Below are 24410 nucleotides of genomic sequence, written 5' to 3'. Positions count from 1 at the left end.
TTGTGAAGAAACTATAAAACTATACCAAGAATAAAATTACCTTGATAATAGCTGCAGAATTATCTTGCAGGACCTTTAGCCTGTCCTTGTAAGTCTTCCTCTGTTTATATCCTTTCCAAGAAGACTAAACAAAACAAAGCATTGAGCTGATTAAACCAGTTTTTCCCCACCACCCAGTCATCTTTTCCCCCCTTTACAAACCTGTCCAACTCATACTCTGCTGGGAATATTCCTAATGGATTGTTTGAGAATAGCAGACTTCAAAACAAGAAAAAAAGTGTTTTGCTACAACAGAAAAAATGTTAGCCTTCATTGGTAAGCATCCATAAAATAAAAAGCATAATTTTAACACAAAAATAGACTGGCATATCCATTTGTGAATTCCTTCATTGACAAATATTCAATGAAGGAATTTACCATTACAATTTATATATTAACTATTTTTACCGAGTTAGCAATTCTGTTGTCAAAGAAATATAGGTAGTTCTTCAGTAAGATAAGGATCTGCTCAACACTAAACATTCAGCATGTCTGAATGTTCTGTTGCATATTTGTGTAACCAATGTTAAAATAGTTTATTCTCCTATATCCATTTTTAAACACATAATTCCCAGGAACAAAAGTTTGAAGCCACACCTGTAGCCTGATGGTGCAAGGTTCCTGTTTGTTGAGGTAGCTCAATCGTTCTTTGTAAGCTTTTCTTACAAGGTAACCTCTTGCACGTGCCTGCAGACGGATGATCTGACCCTCATTCGCTAACCAGAGCTGCTCACGGTGGTAGTCTGCTGTTATTCGGCCAACAAGATCCTGAAGAAGAAAATGATCAAAGGCATCATCACATGGGTAGCAAGTGAACAACACTTGGATTGTATCAATTGTCAAATATGATGTGTGTTTATGGATGCAAGAAATTTTCAAAATTCATGTGCAGATTTTGCACAGGATGAAAAATAGCTAGATGTGAACGGATTGCCATCATGCTCACTCACTCTCCGCTCCTTGTATCCTTCACTACTCATTACTTTTTAGCGAACAGAATGTGCCAGGGGCCAAGGCAGAGCATGAAATAGAGGGGTCTGGGGCTTGACCTCAGAATGGAAAGCAGGTGGCGGTGTTCATTGGGATGCAAGGGACAGCACTTAAAAATGAGGTGTACAAAGGGGGGGGGGGGGGGGGAGGGAGGGAGGGAAAGAATGGAAGGTATTTTTTGTATTCATTATGAGGTTATTTGAACCATTTATTCGGTAAAGTTTAATACCTTGGATCAGAAATGTTCAACCTACATCCTGTGGCTCGCGAGCCCTCGCTATTCAGCCTGTGAAGCCCGAACATTTCGCCCTTCTGCAGTGCCCTCTTGAAAATGAGTTATTTTACTAACTTCACTTTGGGAGAGGGTTAGACTGCTTTTGTATGTTTTGAAATCTGCAAATTTTCTTTTACCTTATAGGCGGATGGGGTGAGGAGTTTAGTGCCTTTGTGAATATTCTATGAATTTACAGAAAATGGGCGCACTCCGTGAGGAATCACAGGAATGTCTCAAAACTGTGCCACCTTGTTTTGTTACGCAATTCTTTGCATGTGGTCCATAACACTCCATAGCATGAAACAAAGTGGTCATAATGTTGGGACACCCCGACACTGGATGATAAATTTCTTCCAAAAACTACATGGTGAACCCTGGCTTCTTAACCAAGCGTCCATTTAATATATTTTGGGAGCAAGTATTGGTTGAAATACAATTAAGGAGAACACAAACCTTTCTATTCATATTTTATCTTCTACAGAAAGAAATAGCAGTTGTCCAACTGATAGTCAACAGCAGATAAGACAGTTCAAATTGGTCCACTGATAAAAGACAGATGCTGATGGATGCAATGCTCATGCATAGAAATAAATCATAAATGGTGTAGTAACTGTCAGCCACCCTGTTAATAAAGTTTTCCTCCATATAGCTTAGCTGACATTTTGAAGCCAATACATTCCAGTTTAATTTTCACAATACCTTTCTGTTTAATAGTAAATTGGCAGATAGCATTTGAGGCACATTGGTATTCCAACCTGGCACAGTTTTGAGGTGCTGGCTATCCCGGTGACTCCTCACAGTGAGTGCTCCCAACCTCAGTGCATCAGAGGGAGACAATGCATGGCGAACAACCACTTTCCAGAGTAAGAATTAAGAGTACTTGACAGTTGGTCGCACCTTTACTCAAATTCTGAAATTAGAACTTGGCACTTCTTCCCCATTTAAATTTTAATTTTTTTAATGATTTAGAATTGGCTGAAAATCACACCACAGACCGGAGATGCTTGTACCACGCCAAGGAGCCTGCACAAACATGAATAATGTTGACAAAAGAAACAACAATTGATGGTATCTATGGTGGTACCAGGATCTGGGAATCCATGTGATGACGATTCTCTGCTCCCCTAAGTGACAAACATCCAGAAAGTCTTTTTCCCAAAGAAGTCAGTGGCTTCAGGCTTATAGCCATGGTAATTAGCGAGCGACTGAACAGTCAGCGGCACAAATCATGCTGTCTAAATAAGCCTGAACATAATGTACACACATGTGCAGCTCTTCCAGAACATGTCTCCCCAGTGGGTTTGAGCAATCCACTCCAAAATGACGTGACTGGATGTTTACACAAACATTTCAAACAACATTTTAAAACAAACATTACTTGCATGGGAAAAAAGCAAACTTTACATCAACATTCAACACATGGGGTAGACAAAAATAAAACTAGAAATATGAAGATGCAAACGTTATGCATTCTTCATTCCATAAACACAACTTTCTACAGCACTGCTCACAGTACATTAGACATATACTGCTTTATTGGCCCAGTAATTCCTCTCTGAACGCGTGAGTACGGTTGGGGTACTCACGCGTCTGGCCGGAGGAAATGCCGGCGTTCAGCATGCACAGCGCATGCGGAGAAAACCGGCATTTCCAGTCCTCTGAACGAAGGGGTTCAGAGGCACAGCGCGTGCGACTGCACAGGCAGCGCTTGGGCAGTGAACTTCGTCGATTTCATTCATGGATTCAGTGAGGGTAAGTCCTTACAAGTTACACTTGAAAAAAGCATGTGTAAAGTTGCTCCAAGGCTGCGGAGGAAGATATATTTTATCGTGGAGCTTCTGAAAGGCAATATTTTTGTTTGGGAAAGGGAGGAAAGTTATTTTAAGAAATGCTGAGGTAAGTTTTAAAGTTTAAATTTTTTTTTTTTTTTTTTAAAACGGGTTTTCAGTACGGTAGGTAGAAGGAGCAATTGTGGCTGTGTGAATTGAATGTGAAAATGAGTGTTCTAAAATGAGTAATGTAACATTTCCAACACTTTTAAGAAAGAAACTTTTCATCAGTAATAAGTAATTATGTATGTATGTCCGCATATATTCCTTTACGTATATGTATGTTTTATATTCCTTTACTTGTGTATGAATGTATATTTTTAATTATGATTTTCCAATAAGTTACTTTCTCTGAAAGTCATAATTAAATACATACATTCATACACATAAGTAAAGGAATATATACATACACGCAAAGGAATATATACAGACATACATACATAATTACTTAAAAGAATATATTACTGATGAAAAGTTTCTTTCTTAAAAATGTTGGAGTCATTTTCACATTTAATAAACACAGCAAATTCAATTCACATAGCCACAATTGATCCTTCTACCTACAGTACTGAAAACCCGTTTTAAAAAACAAAAATAAACTTTAAAACTTACCTCAGCATTTCTTAAAATAACTTTCCTCCCTTTCCCAAACAAAAATATTGCCTTTCAGAAGCTCCACGATAAGAAATATCTTCCTCCGCAGCCTCTGGAGCAACTGTACTCATGCTTTTTTCATGTGTAAGTTGTAAGGACTTGACCTCACTGAAAGCATGAATGAAAGCGGCGAATTTTACTGCGCACGCGCTGCCTGTACAGTCGCACGCGTTCTGCCTCTGAACCCCTTCGTTCAGAGGACAGGAAATGCCGGTTTTCCCCGCATGCGCTGTGCATGCTGAAAACCGGCATTTCCTCCGGCCAGACGCGTAAGTACCCCGACCGTACTCGCGCGTTTGGAAGGGAATTACTGGGCCAACATTTTACATGTCAATAAAATGAAAAATTTAACAATTGCACGATTTGCCCCCTCGCATCTGCGACTGAGGGTCCAAGGAGGTGCATTGCGCAAGAGGTCATCGTCGTACGTATCCTCACACTGTTCCCTTTCGGGAACTGTATGAAGTGGTGGAAGGATTTCTGGCCACGTTAACACTCCTTCCGTGACCATAACCATCTTCATACCAGCCATTAGGGTGGTTAGTCCTATGGCGTGAGGGTTTTACAGGCTCCCACAACCCATCTGGGGGGGGGGGCACCCACACCCACGGACGCAAGTATCCCGCTGGATGTCCACCCAGAATTTATAGTTGGAGCTCCGACTCCACTTGCCGGGACTGTCTGGAGCGGGGTTCGAAACCCTACTCCTTCTGGCCCAGCGGCGGGGATGCTTACCGCTACGCAAAAGGCCCACTCCGCGCAAAAGGTGACACCCATACGTTTCCTGCGCCTTTTCCCTCCCCGTGACTGGAGCCCTATGCTGCCACTTGAAAGACCAAGCTATCATCTGTCCTTTTTGCGGCGCCTTTGACTTCTCATTACCAATGATGAGCAGGCGCGGCGCCTCCACCTCGTTGAGGAGATTGCGGAGGTCATCATCAGTTCAATTGTGAGTTCTTTTAATGCCGTGAATTGTGCTCATTCCAGCCATTTCACGTTGCTAATCGGATTGGGCCTTTGGCGTAGCGGTAGGATCCCCGCCGCTGGGCCAGACGGGGTAGGGTTTCGAACCCCGCTCCACACAGTCCCGGCAAGTGGAGTCGGAGCTCCAGCTCTAAATTCTGGGTTGACATCCAGCGGGATATTTGCGTCCGTGGGTGTGGGTGGCCCCCCTTCCTTGTATAGCTTGTGGGAGCCCGTAAAACCCTCCCGCCATAGGACTAACCACCCTAATGGCTGGTTCAAAGATGGTTACGGTCATGGAATGAGCGTTAATCACGGCCATAAATCCTTCCACCACTTCATACAGTTCCCCAAAGGGAACAGTGTGAAGACATGTATGACGACGACATTGCTAAATAAATAAATGGAATAAAAAAAATTATTTTAGGGCTTTTAAAAGTCTTTAAATTGCTTTAATTCTGTTTAAAACTACTTCAGATTCTTCAAAATAATGTAAACGTTTTTAAAATTTTATAAAAGTTCACAAAACATTCATAAAATAGCAGATAACTTACTTTCCCTGCAGCTGTGTAACTACAAAGTCCTCTTGCAGTTGCTTGGAGAGATTGGGGGCGTGTCCTACTACAATGAGACCTTAAGGGGCGTGTCTCACTTGCCCCTTAAGCTTCGCGCTGGCTGCACTCCTGGGCGGCGTGACGTCAAACGCTGCCCGGGATTCTTCGGTTTCAAAATGGAATTCCAGGCGTCCCTGGAGGTGAACGGCAGGCGCGTCGGGTAAGTGCATATCGGGGGCTTGCACGCGCGGCAAGCCACCGACCCGAATTACTGCCCCATTATAAGTAATATTAGATCATGTAACACTTGGCAGGTCAGGCAGCATTTGTGAACAGAGGAAGGTAGGGTTCATATTTCAGATCTGGGGGTTCTGACGAAATAGTCAAACCTGAAACATTAACTCTACCTTCCTTTCTCGAAAGATGCTGCCTGACTTGCTGAGTGTTTCCAGCATTTTTGGTTTTTATTTCAGATTTCCAGCATATGCAGTACTTTGCTTTTTGTTTTTCCCCACTATCTGAGCTGGTTTTCCAGTGCTAGGAAAAGAGCTCTTTAACTGGGGCTCCAGCTGGCACCCCACCCCACCTCACTATTGTGGGCTTCTACCATCTGGGCTCCATCCATCTTCTGTACTTGATAGTGATGCAGTGCACTCCACAGTTATTTGTTATTGTGGATTTATGCATGAGCAGAGATGTTAAAAAGGCTAAGGACCTCCGCATCAAAATATTAAACACTGTGGCTCAGTCACTGCACAAGAAGTCATTTACAGCATATATTACATAAAAGTTTCACATACAGCTGAATATTACTATCAGATGGAACATAAGAGCATAAGAAATAGGAGCTGGAGTAGGCCATTTGGCCCTTCGAGCCTGCTCTGCCATTCAACAAGATTGTGGCTGATCTTCTACCTCAACTTCACCTTCCCGCACTATCCCCATATCCCTTAATTCCCAAGAATTTATCGATCTCTGTCTTGAATATACTCAGAGCATCCACAGCTCCCTGGGGTAGAGAATTCCAAAGATTCACAACCTTCTGAGTGAAGAAATTTCTCCTCATCTCAGTCCTAAATGGCCGATCCCTTATTCTGCGACTGTGACCCCGTGCTCTAGAATCCCCAGCCAGGGGAACATTTTCCCAGCATTAACCCTGTCAAGCTCCTTAAGAATTTTATATGTTTCAATTAGATCACCTCTCATTCTTCTAAACTCTAGGGAATATAGGCCTAGTCTACTCAATCTCTTCTCATAGGGCAATCCCCTCATCCCAGGAACCAGTCTAGTGAACCTTCATTGCACTCCCTCTAAGGCAAGTATGTCTTTCCTTAGGTAAGGAGACCAGAACTGTACACAATACTCCAGGTGTGACCTCACCAATGCCCTGTATAATTGCAGTAAGACTTTACTTTTATACTCTAATGGAGATGCTTTATTTGCTGGATCTCAGTTGTACTGAGTTTATGTTTGTTAGAATCAGAGACATCATATCATCGGCAAATCACTGGGGGAGAGGCAGTTAAAGATGCAAAACTGAAGTTCCATTATGGACTGCTGAATGCAAGTAAACGTATCCATAAACAGAACCACTACTTTACATTAACCTCATAATTAAAATGCTGCTTATTACATGGGATTCCAGGAGTTTAACCAGTATTTTGAGGACTGCATTCTAAAATTCTGTCCATTTCTAATTAGGCCATTGGTTATTGTAACTAATTAAGTCAAATTCTGATTTTATTGCATGGGATTAAGGGATTTTCACCAGTGGTTTGGAGATTGGATTCGGTCCATTGTCACTCAGAATGCAAATCAGTGACCTACCTGTAAACATTCATACCATGAGGTGAATTACTAAAGCAGATACAATACACTTATGCAAGTACCAATATTCACAGGTTGCTGACAATACCTGAATTTCTTCTCTACTGAGCTGAGTGTTGTTCTGCACAAAATGTTCTGGTTTGTCCCATGTGGCCTCAGTAGTTTCCAAATTATAGTAGTACTCATAATTGTCTTTTATCTTGTGCATAACCCACACACTTCCATTTGGTCCTACACATTAAAACACAAAACATATGCAATTTCATGTTAATATTCATACCCGCACTTTACTATTGGGGGTGGGGTCGAGAACTGAATCCCCTCCAGGAATTTGAACTCAAACCTAATGGAGTAGATAATGCACACTAATCTCTGCCGATGATTATGGCTACAAGTCCGTTTATTCACTGAACTCCACTCAAAGCAAAGCCTGAACACAATCTATAAATTAAACATTTAAATGTTAAGTGGATAGGATGAGAGAAAATGACACAGATGAATAATATATTGAAAACGTTTCTTGTTGCAAGTGATTTTTTTCATTTAACCTTTGCTGGATTTATAGAATAAATTAGATAGAAACACAGTGGCCTCAACCCAGTGGTCTCAAGAATTAAACAAAGTACATGAGATTTAAAAACAAGCAAATACAGGTTGCTGATTTTCCTTAAGAACCAAATTTTATTTCCATTCATCTTCAAAACTAGAGTTTCAAAATTCTCTCATCTATCTGGCTTTTCTATTTGTTCAATTCACTGGCGTCCCTAGAACATAAAATATGCTTTCGTGCTACCAATATGCCGAGCAACACTAGTCTGGTTTGATGCTCAAGGTCACACGGCATGGTTGCATTCACAGGACAAGGTTCGAGAATGTAGAAGGGTGTACTTTAGAATGAGATATCAACCTATGAAGCTACTTTCGAGTTACCTGCATGCCGAACATAGCACCTAGCATTCTGTAGGCAGAGCTAAGTGGTCCTTCAACCAACACATCAGAACAAAGCTCTCTGGTCCTACCTCATTGTCGAGAATGATGGTGGAAAACTAGGTAACTAATAGATGGAGGAAGCTCCATAGAACTTCCCATCCTCAACTATGATGGACCTCAACAAGCGAGTGCAAGGGACAGGGCTGATGTTTTGAAAGTGTCTTCAGCCAAATGTGCTGATTGGATGACCTACTCGGCCTCCTCTTGAGATTCCCACCATCATAAATGCCAGGGGGTCCAGTCAATTCAGTTCACTCCACAAGATATGAAGTAGCGGAGTGCACTGGATACACAAAACTATGGGCTCTGATAACACCCCAGCAGTACAGCTGAAGACCTGTGCACTACAGCTAGCAACTTCCCACGTCACGTTGCCCCAGTACAGATGTGACACTGGCGTCTACCAACCATTTGGAAAATTGCCCAAGTGGTTCCAAGTTATCAAAAATTGAATAGTGCCATCAAGCAACATCAATTCACTGTTAATCTGCTCACTGATACACTGTTCAGGTTCCACACTGTTCAGGTTCCAAACAGAATCACTTAGCTCCAGACCTCATCACAGCCTTGATCAAGACATGGATGCAAGAGTTGAATACCAGAAGTGAGGTAAGAGTAACTACCCTTGACATCAAAGCAGCATTCAACATAGAAAGGAGTCCTGGCCAAATAGGTTTGGGCTGACAAATGGCATGTAACATTTGTACCATAAAAGTGTCAGATGCTACATGTATATCAACTTAAAGAATTTTAAATACTCTACATATGCATGTTGGTGGTGTTCATAATTTTGGAAAATTCCAGAGCATCATGGCTAAGTAAATCAGAGATGATGTGGACTTGTGCTGATATATTAAACAGGAGTGAAGTCAGCAACATTTGCTGTAATTTTTTTGTATTCATTCATGGGATGTGGGCGTCGCTGGCAAGGCCAGCATTTATTGCCCATCACTAATTGCCCTCAGAAGGTGGGAGTGAGCCGCCGCCTTAAAATATTGTAGTCTATGAGGTGAAAGTACTTCCACAGTGCTGTTAGGGAGGGAGCTCCAGGATTTTGACCCAGCGACGATGAAGGAACGGCGATGTTTTTTCCAAGTCAGGATGGTGTGTGATTTGGAGGGGAACCTGGAGGTGGTGGTGCTCCCATGCGCCTGCTGCCCTTGTCCTTCTAGATGGTAGTGGTCGTGGGTTTGGGAGGTGCTGTCGAAGAAGCCTTGGCAAGTTGTTGCACACCGGTACACACTGCAGCCACGGTACACCGGTGGTGGAGGGATTGAACATGGTGGATGGGGTGCCAATCAAGCGAACTGCTTTGTCCTGGATAGTGTCGAGCTTTGAGTGTTGTTGGAGCTGCACTCATCCAGGCAAGTGGAGAGTATTCCATCACACTCCTGATTTGTGCCTTGTAGATGGTGGAAAGGCTGTGGGGAGTCAGGATGTGAGATATTCACTGCAGAATACCCAGCCTCTGAGCTGCTCTTGTAGCTACAGTATTTATATGGCTGGTCCAGTTAAGTTTCTGGTTAATGACGACCCCTAGGATGTTAATGGTGGGGGATTTGGCGATGGCAATGCCATTGAATGTTAAGGTGCGGTGGTTAGAATCGCGTTTGTTAGAGATAATCATTGCCTAGCACGTAAGTGGCAAGTAACATTCGCACCACACATCAGCCCAAGCCTGAATGTCATCCAGGTCTTGCTGCATGCAGGCATGGACTGTTTCATTATCTGAGGGGTTGTGAATGGCACTGAACACTGTGCAGTCATCAGCGAACATCCCCACGTCTGACCTTATGATGGAGGAAAGGTCATTGATGAAGCAGCTGAAGATGGTTGGGCCGAGGATACTGCCCTGAGGAACTCCTGCAGCAATGCCCTGGGGCTGAGATGATTGATCTCCAACAACCACAACCATGTTCCTTTGGACTAGGTATGACACCAGCCAGTGGAGAGTTTGCCCCCACCACCCCCACAAACACCATTGAATTCAATTTTTACCAGGGCTCCTTGATGCCACACTCGGTCAAATGCTACCTTCATGTCAAAGTCACTCTCACCTCACCTCTGGAGTTCAGCTCTTTTGTCTATGTTTGGATCAAGGCTGTAATGAAGTCTGGAGCAGTGGTCCTGGCAGAACCCAAACCAGGCATCAGTGAGCAGGTTATTGGTGAGTAAGCGTCACTTGATAGCATTGTTGATGACACCTTCCATCACTTTGCTGATGATTGATAGATTGATTGATGGGGCGGTAATTGGCGGGATTGGATTTGTCTTGCTTTTTGTGGACAGCGCATACCTGGACAGTTTTCCACATTGTCGGATAAATGCCAGTGTTGTAGCTGTACTGGAACAGCTTGGCTAGAGGCGCGGCTAGTTCTGGAGCACAAGTCTTCAGCATGACAGCCGGGATGTTGTCGGGGCCCATAGCCTTTGCTGTATCCATGAAGAACACAGGATTTTGTCTATCATTCATTCTCAGTCGTGACTGGAGTCAAAGACTGGTGCATCACCGGGACAGACCAAGATACCTTTTAATATTCTGTACCAGCTACTTAATATCCCTCCAAGTCTGCCCCAATCATATTGTAGCTAATGCTAGAGAAAATTTCTACAGATCACTTGTGTTTCATACCATCTCCAGACTTTTGCTTTTTTGTTTCAGAGAGTTCATTCTGATAGGTATCAGCACATTCTGGTACAACCCCTCTTCTGGTTATGTTGGATGATTGTATTGCAGTCAAAGTTAGCTGTGGGTCACCTTCCTCAATTGCTGCGTTAACCTCAGATATTGCAACAGCCACTGACAGAGAAATAAAGGAAAAGGAAATGCATTAGTTGTATTTTACTTTTCAAAATAAAAAGCACAGCAGTTGTTTCTTTTTAATACACAATGAGTGGTAGGACCCTAGGAAGTACAGAGGGTCAGAGGGACCTTGGTGTACATGTACATAGATCCCTGAAGGCAGCGGAGCAGGTAGATAAGGTGGTTAAAAAGGCATATGGGATACTTGCCTTCATTAGCCGAGGCATAGAATATAAGAGCAGGGAGGTTATGATGGAGCTGTACAAAACGCTGGTGAGGCCACAGCTGGAGTACTGTGTGCAGTTCTGGTCGCCTCACTATAGGAAGGGTGTGATTGCTTTGGAGAGGGTGCAGAGAAGATTCACCAGGATGTTACCTGGGTTGGAGCGCCTCAGCTATGAAGAGAGGCTGGACAGGCTGGAGTTGTTTTCCTTGGAGCAGAGAAGGCTGAGGGGGGACCTGATTGAGGTGTACAAAATAATGAGGGGCATAGATAGGGTAGATAAAGAGGAACTTTTCCCCTTAGTGGGGGGGTCAATAACAAGGGGGCATAGATTCAGGGTAAGGGGCAGGAGATTTAGAGGGGATTTGAGGAGGAACTTTTTCACCCAGAGGGTGGTTGGAATGTGGAACTCAATGCCTGAAAGGGTGGTGGAGGCAGGAACCCTCACAACATTCAAGAAGCATTTGGATGAGCACTTGAAATGCCATTGCATACAAGGCTACGGACCAAATGCTGGAAAATGGGATTAGACTGGACAGGGATGGATGGGCGGCGCAGACACGATGGGCCGAAGGGCCTCTTTCTGTGCTGTAAAACTCTATGACTCTATGATCTGTAACTGTCAGAATTGATTACTCATTCATTCACTGGAGCAGGTCTAGGCGATTAGGCTCATTGAGCACACTCTGCCATTCTTAGCCTAGGAAGCTCCATCTTTTTAATCTCAACCCCTCTGCCTTTTCTTCATATCGCTGAATAACATTGGCCCAGATTTTGTTCTCAAAATAACGCTGAGGTGAATGCGCTCGCCATTATTTATGCGCAACTTCAGGCAAGGAGCAGATGTGTGATTGATCTCAAATATTCAAAAGTTGCTTTCCGAGTTGCGCCGCTCCACTCTTAGCTCCGCTTCGTACTTCCATGCTTTTACATTCTGTAATTATAATGGTCATGAAGCAAAGTGTCCCATTAACCTTTCTGATTTTTGTGCCCATCAGCTACCTTCCTTTTAATGGCTTATGTACCTGGATTCCCAAATCCCTTCATTCATATACTCACCAGTGCTTTACAATTTCGATTTTACTTCAGTCTACTATTCTTGTGTCATACTTTAAGTTAAACTGAATGTGCCACCATTTGCTCACTCATTTTAACTATGACTCTCGGCAATTTCCTACTTGCCCCCTCAATTCACGGTATAACCTATCTTAACGTCTGTAAATTTGGATTACTTTCCTCTATTCCGAAATCAAGGTTATTCATATATAAAGTGGAAAGCTGAGGCTCAGCATCAACCGTTGGGGAACATGATGTCACTGCCTGACAATTTGAGTGACTTCCACAATAATATTTCAGTTTTGATGTGTTCTTTTTTTTAAGTGTTAGAACGATACTTCAATGATGCCAAGGATAACCAAATTATTGTGGTTTTCTTCCCCTTTGATACAATTTCCATCCTTCTAACGGCTCCCAGTTTGAATTACTCCTCAGCGAAAAGAACAAGCAGGAATCCTGCTCTTGGGGTTCTTCTAAGCCCAATCATTAGATACATAATATACAAAAACAAAATACTGTGGATGCTGGAAAGCAGAATAAACACAGAAAATACTGGAAACACTCAGCAAGTCAGGCAGCATCTGTGGAGAGAGAAACAGAGTTAAGGTCTAGACAGACTAGATGCAGGATGTTCCCGATGGCGGGGAGTCTAGAACCAGGGGTCACAGTCTAAGGGGTAAGCCATTTAGGACTCAGATGAAGAGGAATTTCTTCACCCAGAGAGTGGTGAACCTGTGTGAATTCTCTACCACACAAGGCAGTTGAGGCCAATTCATTACAAGGAGGAGTTCGATATATTTCTTAAGGCTAAAGGGATCAAGGGATATGGGGAGAAAGCAGGGACAGGGTATTGAATTTGGATGATCAGCCATGATCTCATTAAATGGCGGAGCGGGCTCGAGGGGCCGAATGGCCTACTCCTGCTCCTATCTTCTATGTTTCCATGTAGGTCAATGACCATTCATCAGAACTGAAAAAAGTTAGAGATATAACAGGTTTTAAACAAGTGCAGAGGCAGGGAATGGGGAGGAAAGAACAAAAGGGAAGGTCTATGACCGGGTGAAAGGCAGGAGAGATTAAAGGAAAAAAGGGATGATGATGCATAGCAAAAGGAGATGGTAATGGGACAAGTAAAGGAATGAAAGTTGGGTCTAGAAGAGGTGTAAATAGGAGTAGCAGAATCATCAACAGCTGTCATCTGAAAAAATGGGGGCAGAGGTTATGATCTGAAATTAGAGATACATATTCTTCACTTCATAGGGGAAGGAGCGGAGGATTGATCGGGCTTCCACTCACTCCACCACTTGACAGCAAAGCCTAAATCACAAATTCATCAATGAGATAGGAGAAATTGCAAGTATAAAAATAAAAAGACTTGCAGTGCTTTATCACACCTCTACACGTACAACAAATGGTTTGGAATGCAGTGGCAGGCAGGTAGTGCAGGGGTCCCCTGTGGACGTCCCCCTCTCAAACAGATACACCACTTTGAGTACTGTTGTGGGGGTGGCTTATCAGAGGAAGGCAGCAGCAGCCAACTTCCTGGCACCAGGGGTGGCTCTGCTGCACAGGACGGGAGGAAAGAGGGGTAGAGCTATAGTAATAGGGGACTCTATTGTAAGGGGAATAGATAGGCATTTCTGGGGCCGCAAACGAGACCCCAGGATGGTGTGTTGCCTCCCTGGTGCAAGGGTCAAGGATGTCTCAGAGTGGCTGCAGAACATCTTGGAAGGGGAGGGTGAACAGCCAGTTGTCGTGGTGCATATAGGTACCAACGACATAGGTAAAAAACAGGATGAGGTCCTAAAAGCTGAATATAGGGAGTTAGGAGGTAAATTAAAAAATAGGACCTCAAAAGGTAGTAATCTCAGGATTGCTACCAGTGCCACATGCTAGTCATAGTCAGAGTAGAAATAGGAGAATATTTCAGATGAATACGTGGCTAGAGGAATAGTGCGAGGGGGAGGGATTCAAATTCCTGGGACATTGGACACTGGAGGTGGGACCAGTTCAAACCGGACGGTTTGCACCTGGGCAGGGCCGGGACCGATGTCCTAGGGGGAGTGTTTGCTAGTGCTCTGGGGGAGGGTTTAAACTAAAATGGCAGGGGGTTGGGAACCTGAGCAGGGGGACAGAGGAAAGGGAAACAAGGATAAAAGCAAAAGATAGGAAGGAGAAAAACAAAAGTGGCAGTCAGAGAAATCAACGGTTTAAATCAAACATGGCCACAGTAAATAATAATTCTAATAGGTCTAAGAGCGTTAAAAAAACAAGCCTGAAGGCTTTGTGTCTTAATGCGAGGAGCATTCGTAATAAGGTGAATGAATTAGCTGCGCAAATAGAGGTAAACAAATATGATTTGATTGGGATTACGGAAACATGGCTCCAGGGTGGCCAAGGCTGGGAACTCAACATCCAGGGGTATTCAATATTCAGGAAAGATTGGCAAAAAGGAAAGGGAGGTGGGGTAGCATTGCTGGTTAAAGAAGGGATTAACACAATTGTAAGGAAGGATATTAGCTCTGATGATGTGGAATCGATATGGGTAGAACTGAGAAATACCAAGGGGCAGAAAACGTTAGTGGGAGTGGTATATAGACCTCCCAACAGTAATGCGGAGGTTGGGGGATGACATTAAAAGGGAAATTAGAGAAACGTGCAATAAGGGCACAGCAGTCATCATGGGCGACTTTAATCTACATATAGATTGGGCTAACCAAATTAGTAACAATACTGTGGAGGAGGAATTCCTGGCGTGTTTACGGGATGGTTTCCTGGACCAATATGTCGAGGAACCAACCAGAGATCAGGCCATCTTAGACTGGGTATTATGTAACGAGAAAGGATTAATTAGCAATCTTGTTGTACGAGGCCCCTTGGATCGGAGCAATCATAATATGATCGAATTCTTCATTAAGATGGAGAATGAAGTAGTTGACTCAGAGACTCGGGTCCTGAATTTAAATAAAGGAAACTATGATGGTCTGAGGCACAAGTTGAGTAGGATTGATTGGGGAATGTCACTCAAAGGATTGACGGTGGATAGGCAATGGCAAACATTGAAAGACCGCATGGATGAACTACAGAATTTGTTCATCCCAGTTTGGCATAAAAATAAAACAAAAAAGGTGACTCAACCGTGGCTAACAACGGAAATTAGGGATAGCATAAGATCCAAGGAGAGGACATGTAAATTGGCCAGAAAAAGCAGTAAACCTGAGGATTGGGAGCAGTTTAGGATTCAACAAAGGAGGACAAAGGGATTAATTAAGAAAGGGAAAATAGAATGAGAGTAAGCTTGCAGGGAACATAAAAACTGACTGTAAAAGCTTTTATAGATATGTGAAGAGAAAAAGGTTGGTGAAGTCAAGTGTAGGTCCCTTGCAGTCAGAATCAGGGGAATTTATAATGGGGAACAAAGAAATGGCAGGCCAACTAAATACATATTTTGGTTCTGTCTTCACAAAGGAGGACACAAATAACCTCCCAGAGATGCCGGGGAACATAGGGTCTGATGAAAGGGTCTGATGAAAGGGTGGAACTGAAAGAAATCAGTATTTGTAGGGAAATGGTGTTAGGGAAATTGATGGGATTGAAGGCCGATAAATCCCCAGGCCCTGATAATCTACATCCTAGGGTCCTTAGAATTGGCTCTAGAAATAGTAGATGCATTGCTGATCATCTTCCAACATTCAATGTTACCCCACTATTGCAAAAAGGTGGTAGAGAGAAAACAGGGTTTACAGACCGGTAAGCCTGACATCGGTAGCGGGGAAAATGCTAGAGTCCATTATAAAAGATATAATAGCAGAGCACTTGGAAAGCAGTGACAGGATCGGACAAAGTCAACATGGATTTACAAAAGGTAAATCGTGCTTGACTAATCTACTGGAATTTTTTGAGGATGTAACTAGTAAAATAGATAAGGGAGAACCAGTGGATGTGGTGTATTTGGACTTTCAGAAGACTTTCGATAAGGTCCCGCATAAGAGATTAGCGTGTAAAGTTAAGGCACATGGGATTGGGGGCAAGGTATCGACTTACATAGAGAACTGGTTGGCAAAGAGTTGGAATAAACGGGTCTTTTTCCGAGTGGGGTACCGCAGGGATCGGTCCTTGGACCCCAGCTATTCACAATATATATTAATGATGATCTAGACAAGGGAACTAGATGTAATATCTCCAAATTTGCAGATGACACAAAGCTGGGTGGGCGTGTGTGCTGTGAGGAGGATGCAGAGAAACTACAGGATGATTTGGACAGGTTGGGTGATTGGGCAGAAGCATGACAGATGCAATAACGTGGATAAATGCGGACGTTATCTACTTTGGTGGCAAAAACAGGAAGGCAGATTATCTGAATGGCAATAGATTGGGAGAAGGGGAAGTGCAATGAGACCTGGGCGTCCTTGTGCACCAGTCGCTGAAGGTAAGCATGCAGGTGCAGCAGGCGGTTAAGGCGGCAAATGGTATGTTGGGCTTCGTAGCGAGAGGGTTCGAGTACAGGAACAAGGATGTCTTGCTGCAGTTGTACAGGGCCTTGGTGAGACCACATCTTGAGTATTGTGTGCAGTTTTGGTCACCTTATCTGAGGAAGGATGTTCTTGCCATGGAAGGAGTTCAGCGAAGGTTCACCAGGCTGATACCTGGGATGGCAGGAATGACGTATGAGGAAAGATTGGGACGATTGGGCTTGTATGCGCTGGAGTTTAGAAGAATGAGAGGGGATCTCATTGAAACTTATAAAATTCTGACAGGACTGGGTAGACTAGATGCAGGAAGGATGTTCCCGATGGTCGGGGAGTCCAGAACCAGGGGTCACTGTCTAAGGATAAGGGGTAGGCCATTTAGGACAGAAATGAGGAAGAATTTCTTCACTCAGTGGTGAACCTGTGGAATTCTCTACCACAGAAGGCAATAGAGGCCAGTTCATTAAATATATTCAAGAAGGAGTTGGATATATTTCTTAAGGCTAAAGGGATCAAGGGGTATGGGGAGAAAGCAGGGACCGGGTACTGAATTTGGATGATCAGCCATGATCGCATTGAATGGCGGAGCAGGCTCAAGGGGCCGAATGGCCTACTCCTGCTCCTATGTTTCTATGTTTTTATAACAGGTCAAGAAGCCAGTAGTTGTTCTGCACACTGCAAAATGCCATGAACAGCAATGAGATGAATAAGTAAGAAGTATTGGTCGCTAGAATAATGTTGACCAGGACACCAAGAGAAGTCCCTGCTCCTCTTCAAATAGTGCCACAAGATTCTTAACATCCACCTGAAATTTAACATCTCACCCAAAGGATAGAAGTTCCAACAATGTTGCACTTCCTTAATATTGCAATGCAAGTTTAGACAATTAACTCAAATTCCTGTCGTGGAAATAGAACAGAAGGGCATGACATTGGATGATGAGATTATTGAGGTAAGTGCATTTAAAATAAAAAGATATTAAATAAACTAATCAAACTCAAAGAGGATAAAACCACTGGTCCTAACGGATTACATCCACGCATTTTAAAAGAATCTAGGGAGGATATAGCAAAGGCATTACTACCCATATTTAATAATTCGTTAGAACAAGGTGCAGTGCCAGAGGACTGACAGATAGCTAATGTAATACCTATATTTAAGAAGGGAGATAGAACTTGTCCAGGGAACTATAGACCAGTTAGCTTAACATCGGTGGTAGGAAAAATAATGGAATCGCTACTAAAGGAGAAAATAGAAGAACATCTAGGAAACCAAAAATAATAAAGAATAGTTAGCATGGATTTAAAAAAGGAGATTCTTGCTTGACCAACCTCACTGAATTTTTTGAAGAGGTAACAGAGAGTAGACAAGGGTAACACAGATGATGTAATTTATCTAGATTTTCAAAAGGCCTTCGATAAGGTACCACATAATAGACTAATGAATAAGGTCAGAGAATGCGGAGTCAGGGGACAAGTAGTAGAATGGATAGCTAGCCGGCTTCAAGACAGGAAGCAGAGAGTAGTGATAAAGGGTAGCTATTCAGAGTGGCAGGGGGGTGGGGGAAGTGGTGTTCCACAAGGATCGGTGCTGGGACCACTGTTGTTCATGATTTATATTAATGATTTAGACTTTGGAATCAAGAACACAATTTCTAAATTTGCAGATGGCGCCTCATTTTTTTTGGGGGTGCAGAAGATAATCAATACTGAGGAGGACTGCAACAAATTACAGGAAGACATTAATAAACTTGCAGAATGGGCATAAAATTGGCAAATGAAGTACAACACAGATAAATTTGAGGTATTACATTTTGGTAGGAAGAATAGGGAGGTCACCTATTACTTGGAGCGTACGAGTCTGGGTGGGGTAGAAGAGCAAAGGGATCTCGGAGTGCAAATACACAAATCACTAAAAGTAGCGACACAGGTTAGCAAGGCCATAAAAAAACAAACAAGCACTAGGGTTTATTTCTAGAGGGATAGAATTGAAAAGTAGTGAAGTTATGCTAAACTTATATCGAACCTTAGTTAGACCACACTTGGAGTACTGCGTACAATTCTGGTCGCCATATTATAAAAAGGATATAGAGGCACTGGAGAGGGTGCAGAAAGGATTTACAAGGATACCACCAGATATGCGAGGGTATGCATATCAGGAAAGGATGAACAGGCTGGGTCTCTTCTCTCGTGAAAAAGAGAAGGTTGAGGAGTGACTTAATAGAGGTCTTTAAAATTATGAAAGGTTTTGATAGCGTAGATAGAGAGAGAATGCTTCCACTTGTAGGGAAGAGCATAACTGGAGGCCATCAATATAAGATAGTCACCAAGAAATCAAATAGGGAATTCAGAAGAAACTTCTTTACCCAGAGAGTGGTGAGAATGTGGAACTCGCTACCACAGGGAGTGGTTGAAGCAAATAGTATAGATGCATTTAAGGGGCGGTTAGATAAGCATATGAGGGAGAAGGGAATAGAGGGTTATGCTGATAGAGTTAGATAAGGAAGACTGGAGGAGGCTCGAGTGGAGCATAAACACTGGCAGGACTGCTTGGGCCGAATGGCCTGTTACTGTGCCGTATATCCTATGTAATGAATCTAAATTAGTGTCAAGAGTACTACTAACTGAGCCAAGTTAATGCACACAAACTCAAACTACACTAATTAGCACAGTGTACTAACTCATCAACATGCTACCAAAGCCAGTTATTCCAAAAGCACATGCTTAACAGTCTATTATGTGCAGAAAAAACTTAGGACTGGCACATTTCAGACTCCAGCATTGTAGATTCTTACAGTGCCTGTCTTTGCAATTTTCCCATTTGATCAGGTCACTACATCAGTATCTGCAGGGCAAACAAGTAACAATCTTTGATTTTACAACCTTTTCCTAAATTTCCCTCGATTACAATTTATTCTCCCACCCCAGCACCGTTGTAAACTATCTTCTTTGGTCAATGTCCAGCCTTAGTGTCCCTGTCAAGAGATGCCATTCTGTACTGAAAAGGGAACTAATCCTAGTCAATTTTTGTTCCATACCCATAGGTTCTTCACTCCACCCCACAGGAATCTAGCAACCTCCTCCTGAGAGAGATGTCCAAGAACAAATGTCATGAATTGGATTTGAACACCAGTCTCTGGCTGAGTGTTGCACACTGCAGCTACATAGTCATAGTACTTTTTTTTTTTTGCTGTAAATCACAAACAAAATGAGAATGGTTGTTTTTTGTTGTTGTGCTTACCCTTAAATCTAGACACAGTCATCCTTTACTTACAGCAATGAGCTTCGTCAGTGTCCTTATTTGCAGAAAGGACCGCTTCCTGTATTTCATCCAACCACAACACCGCTGAGTCATCCTGAGACACCTTCAATGTCAAGATCAGAGTGTTACACTCCAAATATAACCAGATCAAAAACATAAAACTAGAAAAGTGAGCAACATTCATAAAAAATACAAGATCGATCTACAGAGGCAGTTTCAGCAATCATTTGGGAAAACCAACTACAAAGATGTAGAAATGCCACATAGAAACTGCAGATCTAAATTATAAACTTTATGCAAATTAGGATTTTCAAAATGACTAACAAGAAAAAACTGAATTAAAATTTAAGAATAATTTAAAGATAGAAATGGGAACAATATAAATATGCCACAGGTACTACCTTTGGGTTTGGTGAGTATCTGGAATGTTTCTGAATTACTGAGACACAACATGTACTTATATATAAAAAAGCATTAGTTACTTGTATGACCTCCTCCAGAGTGTCTAAATATAGGAGGGGTGTGCGACAGCACTATGGCTTTGCTCCATGAGGCTTTCCTTGCTGCTGTTCTTGGCTGCATGATGGCTGTTTGTGACTCCTATCTCATCAGAGCTGTCACTTCTCACCAGAGTGCACTCTGCTGTGCGTTTTGGGTGAGAATTCCCGAGCTCGCAAGTTTTGCCAGATTGGGAATTCCTTTCCGCAGCACAGGGCAGAGAGTCCACTCATGAAATGAAGCCATAGCTTTAGGTTAGATCTGGGACCAGCAGCCAGGATCCATCAGTGAAACAAGTATTAAGGAGCAGTAGCATAACAGAAGGGACAGCAGAATGGAAGGAGAAGCATCACAGGGAAAAGGCTCAGCGAGTGGAATAGGAGGGAGGGGAAAAATGCCCAGGAAGATCATCACTGGTAGTGCAGCAGGGAGATCAGTGACTTTTTGCCATTTAGTCAGTCATGAATGCATTATAGGAAAAGGGAGCTGCAAAATTGTATGATTTCCCAGGAGAATGCCCAAATATAAAAAAGGTCGATAACTTCTGTACTAAAAGGTCTCATGCCCTGACACTACAGGTATCTTGCATTCAAACAGGAGAAATTGAAAATTTACATGATGAAATTAAGCAATTTTGGCCCCATCTGCATGAATCCACAAGCAAATTAGCAGGCACATCTGGTGCTAATAGAAAGTCCTGCTCCAAAATTGGACAGAGGACTAAATGGGAAAAGATCCAGCATACAGATCACTGTCCCATTTTCAATTGCCTGTAAAGTAATTTTGACCAATCTACAGTGTGGTAAAAATCAATGGGGCTTTTTATGTAGAGGTTGCACTACATTCAAAGGCTGAGAGAAACTGTGCTGAATGGTAGCATAAAGTAATACAGTAGTTAGATGACTATAACTTAATTAGGAGGCCAGCTTGGAGCAACAGCAAGGCATTTGTCATCCCAAGCACACAGTAATCCTTAGGAAAGATACCCAACATTATTTACTTGGAGTTGAAAGGAAACTTGCATAATCGCACATGCAGAGGACGTAACTCTAGTTTCCCCAAGTTTATACAGGTCCACAACCCCTTATCCGCAATTCCGAAAACCTAAAGTTTTTTCGTGGCGCGTCACTCGTGTGCACGACATGACCCGAGTGGCGCCAAACATGACCCGATGCGGCCGATGCTTGACCCACGCAGGTGTGAGGCGTCAGTTGTGTCTCAGCGCTGCTACCAGTCACACGTGCTTCTGCTGCTCTGATATTTTTTGTTATTTTGAGTTTAATTTCACTGAAAATGTCAAGAAGAGCTGCAGATACCCCTACTGTTCTGAAATCCGAAAAATTCTGAATTCCGAAACACATCTAGCCCCAGGGGTTTCGGATAAGGGATTAATAACCTGTGCTACTAAATCCAACTCCCTTATTGCAACGACAGAATCATAAACTCAATTTTTTGTAAACCTATGATTCCGATGCTGGAATAAAGGAACTGGAAATAGTAGTGTAAACTGGGGGAGCCAGCCCTGAGCCACTGGTCTCCTGGAATCAGAATTAAACACATGCCAATGTAAAAGAGGCTCAAAATCAACAGTCCACAACTAAAGAAAAAAGACTTGCATTTATATAGCGCCTTTCATGACCATTGGATGTCCCAAGGCGCTTTAAGGTAAAAGTAATTTTTGAAGTGCAGTCACTGTTGTAATGTAGGAAACGTGGCAGTCAATTTGCACACAGCAAGCTCCCACAAACAGCAATGTGATAATGACCAGATAATTTTTTTTTTTTTTTTTTAGTTATGTTGATTGAGGGATAAATATTGGTCACCAGGGATAACTCCTCTGCTCTTCAAAATAGTGACATGGGATCTTCTGGGCCCACCTGAGAGAGAACAGACGGAGCCTTGGTTTAACATCTCCTCCAAAAGATGGCACCTCTGAGTGCAGCACTCCCTCAGCACTGCACTGGAGTGTCAACCTAGATTTTTGTGCTCAAGTCTCTGGAGTGGAACTTGAACCCACAACCTTCTGACTCAGAGGCAAGAGTGCTACCAACTGAGCCACAACTAGCCAAAGAGTTACGTAACAAACAAATTATATTTATTTAGCCATTATCGCTTGCTAATGAGTTCACATGAAGATCTTTTACCAAACCATAAAATTGCCTAGACGCCAATATAAAAAATTTCTTCGCAAGCATCAGCACAGTGATATTGTCTCTTCAGAGAGGAAGAATGCAATGAGATGTAAAAGGCACTGTAGCCTCTTTACACAAATGATGTTTGAAACTACCGTAAGCAAACACCTTGGGGATGTGGTCCATTAATTGTCCCATTACACTGCTAAAGTAATGGGTTGGTCAACCACTGAAACATGAGGTTCACTTCTCTGCATGATAAAATGAAAGGAAGAAGTCCAATAGTTTCCAAAATGCAGAACTTGAGGTGAGCGTAAGCAGGCTAGCTCAGAGTCTGTGAAGAACAAGAATCATATCCCAGACACTCATTACTAAATGAACAAAAGATTTATGCTTCAATCTCAGATCTGAATACTCTTCCCAACAGGTTTGGCCTGCCCATAAACTATGAGGTGAGTGATGCATCTTGTGACAGCAAGTCCTGCAACTCAAGAACATCCAGAATATCACCTGCCAAAGGAGTTAAAAAGTTAACCTCCAGATCAGAAGAGAACCTGTTCAAATTATCATTGTGAACTGCAAGGGTAAAGCTTTCCAGAATACGAAGATAATAAATAAAAATATACAACTTCCACGTCCTCGGGCCATGCTTTGTACCACATTTTACTTCCCACTTCTAACAGTACCTGTTCATAAGGAATAACTATGGGCTACTGGGTACTTATTTTGAATACACCGGAAAGCTAGATTTTCCTCAGCAACTCTACAAGGAGTTACCAAGATTACTGTTTTCTTCTCCATACCAAATCTGGTTATCCTTAGAGTAACTGCATATATAGGGATGTCCCCTCCAAGCAGATTCATGTAATATCAACCACTGAATTTTTTAATATGCAATATTCTCCACAATGATTTACAAACTCCACGTCGTACAGTATTCATTTTTTTTTTTACTTAAAAATCTTAAAGTTTGTACCGTTCTGATATACATTTGTTCTTTTTAGACTCAAAAACTAGACTGGCACCAAAAGCATTTGTTGATTATTCTTATGAATCTACTCCTGGATTGCAGTTACCTCTGCTTGGTGTAAGCAATGCCAGTAAAGAATATTTCCGTAGCAAATTGTGCTCCATCTTCATACCAGCTGTTTACTTAACAGCTTTTGTTCTGGGGATTCCATCCAATGTCATCTCTGTATGGATGCTTTGCTTAAAAATCAGCACAATACTCACTGCCATTTTCAGCCTAAATCTGCCGTTAGATTTGCTCCTCATAGAAGTATAACTTTCAAAATACACTACCATCTAAATGGTAATAAGTGAGTGTTCGGGGTAAAAAAAGTGCCACAGTTGCTACTTTTTTCTGTGGGAATACATACTGCTCTATTTTTCTCCTCATGTGCATCAGCAGCAATCGTTACCTGACCATTATTCATCCATTTCTCTACAAAGATCTACCAAACAAAAACTTTGTAGTGTATATCTGTCTTGTTTTTGGCCAATTGCAATTTTTTTCACACTGCCAATTCTGCTTTTGAAGCAAACCTATTTTTATTTTAACCAAGAACTCAAAATCACTAGCTGCCGTTAAGTATTGCGTACAGAAATGCAGAACACCAATGTTTTCTATTACTACCTGACATTCTACATGTTGTGTGGTTTTATGGCTCTCATTATTACTTCTTGCTGCTACCTCCTTGTAATCACAAAACTATACAGGTATGACCAAAGATGGATTGGCTACGTTAAAATTGCTATCATAGTTTTGATTATCTTTGTGTTTTGCTTTACCCCCAATAACATAATTCTTCTGATCATCATTTTGAAGAGGATTATATAAAAGATAAC

The 24410-nt window shown here is 42.4% G+C and overlaps 1 protein-coding gene across 4 annotated transcripts in view; it reads right to left on the bottom strand.

The window, feature by feature from the left end:
- The window catches only part of iqgap2 (IQ motif containing GTPase activating protein 2), a 385400-nt gene that overhangs the window by 102745 nt on the left and 258245 nt on the right, over window positions 1-24410 (bottom strand). For all 4 annotated transcript variants that reach the window (XM_085990677.1, XM_085990687.1, XM_085990695.1 and 1 more), the window contains 5 exons: window positions 19945-20035; window positions 10753-10920; window positions 7219-7361; window positions 637-807; window positions 41-124 (listed from right to left, as the gene is read on the bottom strand). In XM_085990677.1, the coding sequence (XP_085846803.1) occupies window positions 41-124; window positions 637-807; window positions 7219-7361; window positions 10753-10920; window positions 19945-20035 (657 nt within the window). The remainder of the gene's footprint in view (window positions 1-40; window positions 125-636; window positions 808-7218; window positions 7362-10752; window positions 10921-19944; window positions 20036-24410) is intronic.

The sequence above is a fragment of the Somniosus microcephalus genome, chromosome 1, assembly GCF_052327205.1.
Source record: "Somniosus microcephalus isolate GS21.2 chromosome 1, FLI_Smic_1.0, whole genome shotgun sequence".
Classification (NCBI taxonomy): domain Eukaryota; kingdom Metazoa; phylum Chordata; class Chondrichthyes; order Squaliformes; family Somniosidae; genus Somniosus; species Somniosus microcephalus.
This window is presented reverse-complemented; position numbering and strand designations above follow the sequence as displayed.